This window comes from Corvus hawaiiensis, chromosome 5 (assembly GCF_020740725.1).
Source record: "Corvus hawaiiensis isolate bCorHaw1 chromosome 5, bCorHaw1.pri.cur, whole genome shotgun sequence".
Classification (NCBI taxonomy): domain Eukaryota; kingdom Metazoa; phylum Chordata; class Aves; order Passeriformes; family Corvidae; genus Corvus; species Corvus hawaiiensis.
This window is the reverse complement of record NC_063217.1, coordinates 61,313,733-61,326,419: the sequence shown is the minus strand read 5'-3', so window position 1 is coordinate 61,326,419 and position 12,687 is coordinate 61,313,733. Positions and strand designations below refer to the sequence as shown.

General features: G+C 39.4%; 1 protein-coding gene across 4 annotated transcripts in view; it reads left to right on the top strand.

The window, feature by feature from the left end:
- The window catches only part of LRBA (LPS responsive beige-like anchor protein), a 373,995-nt gene extending 363,828 nt beyond the window's left edge, over positions 1 to 10,167 (top strand). For all 4 annotated transcript variants that reach the window (XM_048304274.1, XM_048304272.1, XM_048304273.1 and 1 more), the window contains 2 exons: positions 6,487 to 6,638; positions 8,638 to 10,167. In XM_048304274.1, coding sequence (XP_048160231.1) covers positions 6,487 to 6,638; positions 8,638 to 8,728 — 243 coding nt within the window. In that variant the 3' untranslated portion in view covers positions 8,729 to 10,167. The remainder of the gene's footprint in view (positions 1 to 6,486; positions 6,639 to 8,637) is intronic.
- Positions 10,168 to 12,687: the final 2,520 nt, after the last annotated feature.

Below are 12,687 nucleotides of genomic sequence, written 5' to 3'. Positions count from 1 at the left end.
CCTGTGAATGTTGGAGCTGTGTGGAGACTTTCTATAGCCAGACCATAACTGTGTGATATTAGACCATTAGCATAGCAGCATTCTGAAAAAATTTAAGGGCACCATGTACTCTTAATAACATCAGGAGGGGTCTTTTACAGTTTTAACTGTAAAATAACTCTTCTCATAAAGGAATGCTGTGTAGGCATTTCCTTGAGGCGGAGAATACAAATATCACCAATTGCTGACCAGGAGAGGCTGAGCTGCATCTGTACTTTTGAGTCTGAAGGCAGGAGGTCAGTGGACATGCTGCTTTGTAAGCTTTCCCTTTCTTTTGGCATCTCTGACTGCATTCCTGCATCTCGGTTCAGATAGCATGTGTTGTGCTGAGCTCCATGAATTTTACAGGGATATGTCTGTACTTCAACTCCTTTAGGCCTTTGGCATTTGCTAAGCAGGCAGGAAAGTTCCACATCTTCAGCTGCAAGAGATGTGGAGCAAGTCCAAAACTATGCAGGAGGCATTTTAAGCTTATGGCTTTATGAAAATTATTTTATAATACAAAATGAAGGTCTCTTGACAGTTCCTGTGTAATAGTATCTATGAAACAGAACAGAAGCTGCCAGCTGTATTGCAGTGCCACACCTCCAAGCTGACTTTAATAATCTGATGGAAGACCCCAGGAACTCAGCTGCTGGGATTTCCAATGTTCTCCTGAGTTGAAAGCTCTCAGAAGTTTTTCCTTTATTTGGATTACATGTGTCAGGAAGAAAATCCCTCTCTGCTGTCATGTTCATTTTACAGAATTACTGGCATTCTTTCAGCTCTTGTGCAAAGTTGTGAGCACTTCTTTCCATACTAAAGATGGAAGAATGTGTTAATGTATTTGAAAGAATTTTGATCTTCGTTATTTCCACTTTTTAATTTGTATGGAACAGTGACTGCTTCATTAGCACTGAAGTTTCTGGTACAGTTCAGGATATTCCACTTAAAACCTTTTAAAACTCTTATGTACTGTGCTCTGCTACTCTAGTATCCTTATGTCATCCATTCAAAATGTCAGCTGTGCGGGTGGTGGCATATGCAGAAATAACTCTCTGTGTAGGTCTCTTTTCCATAGTGAGAGTGCAGTCTGCAGGAGTTAGGGGGCATTTGATCTCTGTGTTCTGTGGCAGCCACAAGTGCAGGTTTGAGGCTGGGGAAGTGAAGTAGGAATGTGTATATTTCTGTCCCCTGACATTTTTCCAAATTAATGTAGATTTTTGCATCAATTTCCTGAAATTGTACCTTTGCCTGTCCTTGTACAAATACTTCTGAGATTTTCAGCCTACCCTTCATCCCAGAGTTCTTTCCATAAAGCAAAACGATATCACAGTGTTTTCTCTTTTTACATTAATAATGTTGATAATCTGTCACTTTCAGTTGTGATTATGTTGTCAGCTAGGCCAGCAAATCTGTAAAATATCTAGAAATCCCTTGCCGGCTAAAACAATTTCTGTAGTGTTTCAGTCAGTCCCCACAGCTTTAGGAATGTTGCTGGAGGCAAAGGAAGTTCTGCTCTCTGTGGGCCAGAATTACGTTTGTGGAGGGGTTTGGGGTTTATTTTGTTTTGTTTTGTTTTCTTTCTCTCCCAGTGGTCCCAGCTGAGCTTTACACTTAAACAACCTACAGCGTCTCTGCCAGTGCTTCTGCACTACATCATCTCTGAAGGAGAGTGGCAACTGCATGATTAAAGTGGGGCATTTAAAATGAATAGCACCTACCCATGGGCTGTGCTGACAAACTCTCCTTGTTGGCTTTTGCTTGGGGAGGATAGAAAAGGGAAGGAAAAAGGTCATAAGTGTGGAATCTGTAGTGTTAACAGTCTTGGTTTTCCTGTGTCATTATGGGCCGGTATTTCAGGACGTTATTGGCAAAACCAGCAGTTTTCGATAATGATGTTTGGATCAACATTCTGATTTTCTTTCTCGTATTCTTGTGCTAGAAAACAGCCAGAAAAAATTCAGATGCTCTGGGGAAATTCAGGGTCCAATCAATGCCTTCCACCTGTTTTTGTTTTAAATACTGTATTGCTCAGTGGAGCTTAGGCATATTGCAGCACATCTACCATGTAGTGTTTAGATATCTTAATGAATAACTTTAAATAGTGTGCTTGTTCTGAGCAGTAAAGTTATTTTACCCTAAACAAAGACTGTATGCTGTTTCACCCAGAGGAACCAATTTATTTTCCTTTCCTGAGTCTGTTTTGAAATGTGGAAGTGCCCACAAGACTCCTGCTGCTGTAAGCCAGGGCTGTCACAGTGTCAGCTCTGCCTTTTTACAAAGCACTGCCTTTCAAAAACCTGAAACGTTAAAAGGGATTTGTGCAAAGTTGTGAGACTTTCCAAGTCAGAAATGCGGCTTTTAGAACATTGCTGAAATTGTGCACTTCGGGGATTATTTGAGAGATTGAAGCTCATGTTGTGAGAAAGATTAGTTGCAGGGTTGTTTCAGTTTCATACCTAGCAGAATTGCAGATAAACTACGCTGGGGAAAAGCAGAACAGTAAAATTGATTCATGTCATCCTCTTACCAGCTGGAGTACTTGGGAGTAAAAGCATCCTTTCGTTTGTTAAATCTTGAAGGGCATATCATGATACTGAAATGTTGATAGGGTCACCTTTTTCTTCCATTCATTCCTTCATCCTTTCATTCATTCCCTCATCCCTTAATATATATATAGGCAAGTGGCTGAGAAATTTATTTATAAACAATAAAAATTAAATAAATCAGCATCTTGTCTTCATGACAAGCCAATGACAGTAAAATTGCACAGGTATTAGTAAGGGTTCAAAGCCTGTACTTTATTTAATCAAAAGATCACAAAACCTACTGCATGTTGCAGGTAGTGGAAGAGTTAAAGATTAATGGCTTTAATTTGCCTTTTAATATAGCATTTCTTCAGTAAAAGCCTCAAGTATAAAATTCAAGTGAACCATGACCATAAGGTTAATGGATTTTCATCAGCTGAATTTTATAAGTGTAGCAAATAATTATTTGTCACGGTCTTCATTGCAATTTGGAAATACCCTTAGGAGGCTACTATTGCTATAGAGAAGAAAACCACCCCATATTGATTTTTGCTTCTAATGAATAATCTCTTTAATACTTGTGTGGTTAGTTAGATCTCGTGATCATCCACTCAGTGCATGCTAGTTCTAGATAATTTTCAGCCTTATCAGTTTGTTTTCGGCCCCTGTCTTGCTCTACTCTTCTAAGACAGCCTCTAAATTAGAGTTTTCAAGCTCCTTGTGTCTGTGCTTTCAAGGTTCTTAGCATGTTTCTGATAGTAACAATCAAAGAAGCAATTAATGGTTGGAACATTTATTTTGGGGGGGGAGACGGAGAAGCTTCAACTCACAATACTCAATTCTAACCTTGGGTAGTATTCTGTTTTCCATACTTAGATATGGTTGGAAAAACTCCATATGTTCTGCTTTATTGTATCTAAATTTACATGTATGTCTTGTCATAATTCAAAACATGACTGAAATAGGTTTATAATCTTTTTTTTGCTCAGTGTTACATTTTGTTTACAGTATGTTTGTGTTTCAATTACACTCCTTTTAAAGTTATTGTATGAAATAAAATTCCAGCAGTGTGATCCATTCTGACTCCTTGGGAGTTGTTGCAGTAAACACTCAAAATTTATAACATAATATAGAAGCTCTATCTTAATCTAAGTGTCGCACATCGTATAATTCTTACAGGATGTATTTGGCATCACAGTAATAGAGTGCAGCAATACAAAAAATACAGATGTGCAATATGTCTGACTTCAGTTACTGCTGCTCACAAAGCAGTATCTTGCACACACTGTATATTTTGGTTTCTAGGCTTGTCAGCAGTCTGTATAAACACTTCAGTGTTGCATGAACGTAATGTCTTTGTGTTTTAGTTTCTCTGATTTTTTTTTTTGTGGTGCGTGCACTATAAATTCCCTATGTTAAGAAAAGCCCCCAACTTCCTTTGCCTGAGGTATGTAAAACGTTTTGCATATTTGCAAACCTGTATAAGCAGAGACTGCAAGTGCCGAAGTAATTGCAGACTTCAGCAGAGAGAGATGTTTGCAAAATCCTGTCTTCAGTTCTTTCTACTGTTTCCTAAATTTAAATCTTTGAGCTGGAATTTTGCTTGTAGACTATCATCCTGAGGCAATTTCCTTGCCTTCCAGTGACAATGTTTTAGTCAAAGAGAATGAGTCTGTCTGTAGAACCGTGTGTGTTTGGAATTTAAGAGCCACTGCCCTGAACATTCTCCATGCTTACATCATTCTATTGAGAAGTTGGGCCAGCTGAAATTTATCACAAGTTAATCCTGATGTGAAGGGTGTGTATTTTGTTGAAAGGCTGCCCAAATTTAGCTGATTCACAAACGTTAAGTTAAATACATTTGTAGATAATGCTTAATGCATCCACATTCTGTACTGAACATCTGTAGGCCGTGGATGCAGTTTTTCCCTGCAACCAATCATCCCTCACAAGAGGTGCACAAAAGAGCCATGGCAAGAAATGTGATGGTGTGACCCAGGACAAGGAAAGGGAAGAACTGATGAGGAGGCAGAGGAGAAAGAGGAGCAGAATCAAGAATAGAACCAAGGACGGGCTGCTCCTGTGCTGAGTATCATGGAGAAATCTAAAAGTACAGAGCAGAGAAGGAAAAACAGAAGTCAAGCTGGGGACAAAAAGTCAGAAAGAGAGCAGAGAAGAGGCACCTGGAAACAGAAAGAGAGCATAGGAAAAGGTTTGGGCTTACTGGAATTATTAATCACGGTCGAAAATGCAGTTTCAAAGGTCTTGATCTTGCTGGTGGCTCATGCTGATGTCATTCCACATGACAGAATCCATTGAACTTTTTGGTTTTGTTTCTTTGGAAAACACTGCAAACCTTTCCATTTTCCTGGACATTTGGAGGAGGAGGCTGTAAAATCAGGGCCTGGTATTCTCTACTGCTTACATTTCTTTTCTGTAAAGCAGCAGGCCAGGATCCTCTTTTCAGAAGTTTTTATCCGCCTCCGGGTTTCTGTAGTAGTAATTACTGAGACCCGCATGGAAAAGATATTATTGCTGTGAGAACAGTCAGTCATGGAGTCTCCGAAGGGTTGGTGTTGGGAATGAGCTTCATTCAATGCTTTTTGAGGTGGGGAATGCTGAAGGTTTACAGAGTGATGAAGGCGATGGCTGAAATGAATGGAGAACTCTTACTTAGGAAACCCCACAATATGAGACCTATGGGGTACTTGCTGGAACTGATTAGGATCACCTCAAAACAGGTAATAAACCTGTGCTAAACTTCTGCCAATTCTTGCCCCCCTCAGAAGGCATCATCAGCAGGCTGAAAAACAGATTAAGAAAATTCATGGGCAGCATTTCCATAAATAGATACTAAAAGGAACAGGTGAACTTTCTGATCTTTCTATAATCCAGTGATTTTGGGTGCTGTGGTGCACAGGGGGAAGGGGCTGTGTGCTGACCGGGCTGGCAGCATCTCCTGCTGCCACTGTTGGGAGTACACCACTGGGCTAGGTAGATTATGGTCTCTCTCCCCCCATAAATTAGCACTTACTCTACTAAAATTTCAAGTTCAGTTCTCTTAAGCCCCATTTTGACTTTAAACTGGGGAAATCTCTCTTTTAAGAAAGATTTCTAGTGTATCCTGTCCATTTAGTATCTGATAGTATCATCTGGTATAGTCATCAGGTAAAGAAGGAAAATTACTCTTCCGGATATTTAGTATGTATCTTGATTTTTTTCCAATAGCACACAAGAAATACCACAATAGATTGGAGATTCTTTGAAAGTCTTGACTCTGAAAACCAATGATATCCCATCTTTCTTCATGACCTGGTTCCCAAATAAAGATTTCAAGTACAGATTTGCCATCAGTCCCCATCATGCATACAAAAGGATATATGCCAGTGAATTTTTCACAGGCAGTTTCAGGATGGATGGTGAAAGGAAATAGTCTCTGTTAAGAGGGGTGGATCATTATTTTATTAATCCAGTGCAGGAATCTAAAAGTGCTGGTCTAAATTAATTTTAGTGATTTGTATGACAGTTCAGTTCCTGTCAACATTCAGCTTCTGCTAGGCTAGTATTAAAGACCCTTGGGGGAATGTCAGGTGCTGTATTTTAATGCCAGTACTGTGCATCTTGTAAATCTAGCTAATTAGAAGAGTAAATTTCTTTAGCTGACCTCATATTGGATCTTTGGAACATGGAATAAATCACAGGTCAGGTGAGACTTAACTAGTGAGATCTAATGTATTGGAGATTTGTGCATAACAGCATTAATTCCCTTGCTGGGTAAAATAACACAACAATAATGTTGCTTCCCAAAAGCTTGTGTTGATATCAAAGTCTCCCTGGGCATTCAGCTGTCAATATGAAACCTTTTACTGAAAGGAGAAGTGGGGAATTAAGAGCAGCACACATTTATCTGACAAATCTCCCTGTGATTTGCCCCTAGGCCATTCAGCTGAGTCGGGATGGACAGTATCTGCTCACAGGTGGAGACAACGGAGTTGTCATGGTCTGGCAGGTGTGGGACCTCAAGCAGCTCTTTGCTTACCCAGGCTGTGATGCTGGAATCCGATCCATGGCCCTGTCCTATGACCAAAGGTGAGAGCAAAGTCTGGTCTGGATGAGAGTTTTGGGGAATATATATTTACAATTAAATTGCATTTTTGTTGTTCTTCTGATTGTGATTTCTGATTGTGGATCACAGATACTGGTGATTATCTTGAGAATTCTGCTTGCATAATTTTTTTTTTTTTTAACATGTCATATTTAGGGCAGATAATCTTTTTCAGGATTTCAGCTCTTTAGGGAATGAAGAGAGATCCAAGAAATCTTACTTTGGCAGTCTTTCAAGATAGGCTGAGTTATTGGTCTGCACCAATGTATAGTGTGGGTCACAGGGAGGTGGAAGGTTACATGTGTACTTTCATCTCTCTTCTTTCACTTCCAAGACAAATCACATTCCTAATTCCAGACCTTCATGTTAAAAATAGAACAGTTGGAATAGTTGCACAACAAGATTCCCTCCATACATCTATATATTTGCTAAAGCAAAGAGTCATTCTCAGTTCTAGGAAAGTTATTTTATCCACATACAGCATGACCCTTTTTGAAGACTTCTCCTACTGAAGGTGACCAGTTAAAATCTTTACTGCAGTTTCATATCACACTTTCCAATGCAACTGTGCTTGAAAATGCTTCAGTGCTTTTATCACAAAAACATGGTTTGTTTATAGGATGGATGTTTCCCATTTCATCTGTACACCTTTACCTTTCAGGCTAGGATTTTATTTGCTGTGGTGTGTATACTAAGTGGTGTTCCTGTGTACTTTTCAAGCAGATTTGTCTCCTAAATCCCATAGAGATTTGTGCAGTAAAGCATGTTGCTGAGGCTCTTAGCCTTCCACTTGCTGAAGTCCATACTGAATGTTTTAAAATTTTTATCTATGTTTCTAAAACTTACACAAAATGAACTTTAAAAAATCCAAACCAGTAAAACCTGTGGACTTCAATGAAACACTGAACAGCTTCTTGATAAGCATCACGAGAGATTATTGGCATTTTTGATGAAGCAGTTTTCCATTAAAAAAAAGCCCTTGCTGTTAAATATATTTCAAAACCTGGAGTTACAGCTGTTGAATCTTAGATCTCGGAAATTTTGCATTTAGACAATCTTTGAACTGCAATTAATGACGTGTTAATGAACTGAAATTTAATATGAACATACAGAAATCTATCCATGTGCTCAAGTTAAGAACCTTTGGTTTTGGAGACAAGGAAGAGAGCTACTCGGGTATTTTACTGCGTAATTACTGAATAACTGCAGGTAATTAATCAGAGTTATTTATTTGGTATGCATGAATGTTATGTGTTTGAGAGTGTGGAAAAAGATATTTTAACCCAGTAGAAAAACAATCAGAATGGTGCTCTTGACATGATATTCTGTGATTCTATCAAAATGCAGTGTTTTGATGATCTCAGTATTTGTTTTGAAGACAATATTGCAGCTTTTTTCTCTGAATTTTTTAATTCTCAGGCTTTTTTTTCCCCAAAATGCCAGGATTTAATACATCTTTATAGTTCTGATTTTTGTAATAATTTAATGAGACCGTAGAGAAGATAATATAGAAACTCTTGATTGTGTGCTGTGTCAGGGTCACGGCTTTTCAAACATATCTAAATGCTCTCTAGTAGCTGGCCAAGTGTAAGGAATTCAGAATGAGTGTCTCAGTGGGAAAGCCCAGGGATTGCTTTCAGGAGCTTTCAAAACAGTCAAAGCCTTCAGTTTTAGTATTTCCAACTGAAGGCCAGTGCCCACACGCAATTCCTTCATGTAGATGTGCTGGGGGAGTTGAAACTGAAATGAACACTTCTCCTGGCCTTCTTTCACTTTGCTGCGACACCAGGGCTTCATCCTGCTCCAATACCCCCCAAAAACCAGCCAAGAAATAGTCCTGGGGGAATCCCAAGTGGCCTTGCAGGACAGAGATGCTGGTGAACAGTTCTGTTGTCCAACTCTCAGCTCTGGCTTCAGGCTGCCCACACAAACTGCTGCACATTGTTTTGCATGTTTTCTGATTGGTAAATCTGCTTCCCTCAGGTGTATAATGACTGGAATGGCGTCCGGGAGCATCGTGGTTTTCTACAATGATTTCAATCGCTGGCACCACGAGTACCAAACCAGGTACTGACCTTCCCAGAGGCTGGGATGAGCACTGACAGGAGCAGCTGTGGCCAGGAGGGAGCTGCACACAGCACTGCCTCCCTTGGTCGAGCCACCCCATGGCTCCTTATAAATAGTTCTATTACATCTGAATGTAACTTAAATTTGCTGGAAGAAGCAACCTATTTTTTAAAGTTAATTGCTATTTTTGTAGACCTCGCTTGACTTTTTTGGGGGAAGGGCAAAGAAGCAGAAAACCAGCTGCTGGGTTCTGTAGTTAAAAAATCTATATTTTTAGTCACAATGAGAAGTCTATTTTGATCCCTGTCTGTAAACAAAACCTAAAGTAAAGATGGTTAAAACTCACATTCTAGCTATATTATGAAGAAACAGATTTTCCATCTGAAGCTTTATCTATAACCTTGAGGAATATATGATTTTAACATAATGGAAATTAATTATGGTATTGGGGGAATTTTAATCTGTGCTATCCGCACCACACTTTGTCTCATACTTTTCCAAATGATTGTACTACATCAGCACCGAAGTTTCTGGGAATCAAGGGGTAATATATAAATTATGGTTAATGTAATTTTAAACTTTGCAAATCATTTCCATCAATGTTACTCTTCAAGCATGTTTCTAGGCCTAGACAATTAGTTCTTTTTTAGTTGTATGTTTCGTGCAGTTACGAGAGAAATCGGGAATGGAGTTTGTGTTACATCAAGTGTGAATCCTTTTTAGTTTCTACCTGGCATCTCCTTCAAAGCACACCAAAATGTGGATTGTTCCTCCAAATAAGAAAGGCTAATTTTGAAGGCTTCAGATCAGAAGCCCACAGAGGCAGGTGATTTTAGAAGGGGCAAGTTCCAAAGCACATTTCTGCTGGTTGACTGTGGAAGCAGGGAGGCAGCAGGTGCTTGCTGGTGCACAGCCCCCATCCAGCAGCAGAAGCACAAGATTTGCAGGCCACTTTTTCTTTCTTTTTCATCAGAACATGCCCCTGCAATACTATAGCACATGCCATATGCCTTTTCTGCCTATAGCAACAATGTCTTTCGTATTTTGCTACCACCAAATCCAGTCAGATCCTGCCCAGTCATATTAAATTACCTCTTTCTTTTAGGAAATGACAAATAATTTATACTAAGGAACAATAAGCTATTTTGGTGTTGCACAAATCTACTTTTCTACAAGATTGCTGTGCAGAACTCTGTGAAAATATTTGTGAAAAGAACTGTTACTGTTTTGTAAGTCTGTATTGCATAAAAATCTTCTTTGTATGTTGTGATCTCTGAGTTGAAATTTACATTCCATATCTGTATTGATACATACATTTCTTTAGCTGCCTACTAGAGCAGTTCCTGTTTTTTCTAAGCATTTAACTACTCTCTCTTTCAGTAAAGATTTGGAATGACAAAATTCAGTTTGAGTGAAGAAATGAAATAAAATTACATTTGTAATTGACACCTTCAGTGAAGTACTGGGTTCTTGTCATTCAGGGTATATTCCCAACAGAGGACAGAATTACCATGGCTGATGCATTTCATGTACTTGGTGTGTATGAAACGGTGTCCTGTGCTTTCTGCATTTTCATACTGAGGTGGTTGTGGTGTATCAGTAGTTACATTTTCATGTTTTGTGTAGCACAAGGATGATGGGATTAAGCAAAGACTGTAGTGGGTCATGTCTGTGGGAAGTGCCTGGTATACTGAGCTATGTGTACTGCACATTTGTTACTTGTACTTCAGAACTTGTACTTCACACTTCCTTAAGTTCAACAACATTTACAGCCTGGTATCAGCAGAGTTTGAGGGGAAATTGGAATAATCTTGAACTGCAATTTGTGTTTGTCTCAAACCAGGGTGGGTTTCCTAGGCTGGGTGGAGGGAAAAAATCCAAATAACCAACCAAAGGTGTGTTTTGCCAAATGGAAATCCTGAAAGTCTTCTCTTTATGAGGAAACAATTAATGATAGAAATATTAGTTCCTGATCTTGGAGCCTAAATGTTTCCCGGGGAGTTGATTGTTAGATTGCTTGTTTTAGAAAGGGCTCTATTGGATCAGGAGCTGCTTTCCCAAACTGGAAGCACAGCTGTACCTGTGTGTGCTGTCCTGAGTTGCATCGAGCCCGTCTTGGGAAGCAGCAGTTGCTGCAGTGTGGTGTTCTGCCACTGGAGTGCTGCAGCAGTTCGTGGGAAAGGACATCTCCACCTTCTCCTTCGTGAGCAGGCTTGCAAAGACACCCCTGTTCTGGATTGCTCTGGTGTGTGGGACATCCCCTCCTTCCACAGGTAAACCCAAATACCTTTGACACCAGCCTGGGGGCCTGGGTGTGCACTTGTGATCTCAGCTTTGGCTGAAGTAGTCCACCTCACGCTGTTTGTGATGAGATGGAAAACAGGCTTAAATTTCTAACTACTCAGGTACTTGTTACTCTCTGCAGGACAGCACCTGTGTCACATGGATCACCTGAACCCTGTTTAATCAGCAGATGCCAGGCATTAACCTGCAGCTGGGCCTCATTTGGCTGTTAATGGCAGAATGTTCTGGAAGAGAGGGACAGACCCCTCTCCTCAAATGCATTTATGCAGAGGGAGCGTTTATGAAGAGCATTTCTTTATGTGACAGTCTGGCCTTTCTTCTGCTCTGGTAAGTTCAAACAGAGCTGCTGCCAGATGTAGTTATGGGAAGTTCTCTGTAGTTAGTGCTGCTTGGTTGGGTTGTGCAGAAGTACTTGGCAAGCATAGCTTGAAACCCCTTCTATTTTCTATCAGCAAATTGCTGATAGAAATGCTGTAGGATCTGGAAGAGGAGATGTGGGGGTCAGAGTGGGAGTTTCTCTGAAGGAAGTTTGTGTTGTGGTGCCACTGCAGGCAGAGGTAAATGAATGCTGTGAGACTTGAAAATATTTCTGCAGTTCTTGGCTGTATTGTGCTGTTATCATAAAGTCTCTACACCTGAAGGCAAGCTGTGCATGTCTCTGTTATTGTTTCTGGTCCTGACATCCTCTTGGTAGTCCTCCACCTATCTGCAGTGCTTTGTTCCTGATAAACATCCCAAGGAGCTGAACTGATACCAAGGTAATGGGAAGTGAATTTTATTGCAGTCAGGACATGATTGCTGTTTGATGTATTGAATAAGAATGGCCTAGATAAAGTGACTGTCTAGATTGTAGTTTTTCCACTTTATGTCCTAGATTTCATATTCATAGAGATTTCAGTGTGCTTGTGGTATGGCATAATTTTTTTTCCCTCTTTCTCCCAGAAGTAATTTGAAGGGAATAACAGATCACTATATTGTTCTTGAGAAACTGGCTTTAGCCTTGTTAAATAGAACCAGAGATGAGCCATTCTGAGAGTGCTGCTCTAAACCAGTGAGACCTCTCCCATACAGTGTTAGGATGAAACACTTGAAATGAGTCACTTGTGTGGATTTAGCATATGCTACAATATTATATGAAATCCAAAATAGTTTATGCAGAACCAACCTAAGATTTTTAGTAAGCTATTACAGTAAATGATGCTTTGTAATTTAAAGTTGCTCTTTAAAAGCTCTGGACAAAAAGAAAGTGTAGGAAATGGTTTCAGATTTTGCTTAGATGTACTGAAATTCAACTATGTTTAACGTAAAGCTCCTCAATTCAAATACAACCAGTGTCGTGAGATAAAAACGTGTTAAAACATACAAAGTTTGAAAGAATAAATTGTAACTTGTACCTGTAAATAGCTTACTTTTAGTTGAGACTTATTATCAAGAAGCATATTGTTATAAAATGAATGTAAAATATTTCACAACTATTCATATATTGTAGGAAATAAAACTACTTCTTTTTTTTTTTTTTTTTTGTAAATTAATTGAGACATTACTGGAAAACATAGTCTTGAAACCAAGAGATGTATTTAGTAAAATCTGAAATTGCACACAACTTTGCCCCTGGGACTGCATCATAGTGTCAGCTAATTAAAGACAGCATGATGTGTGCTT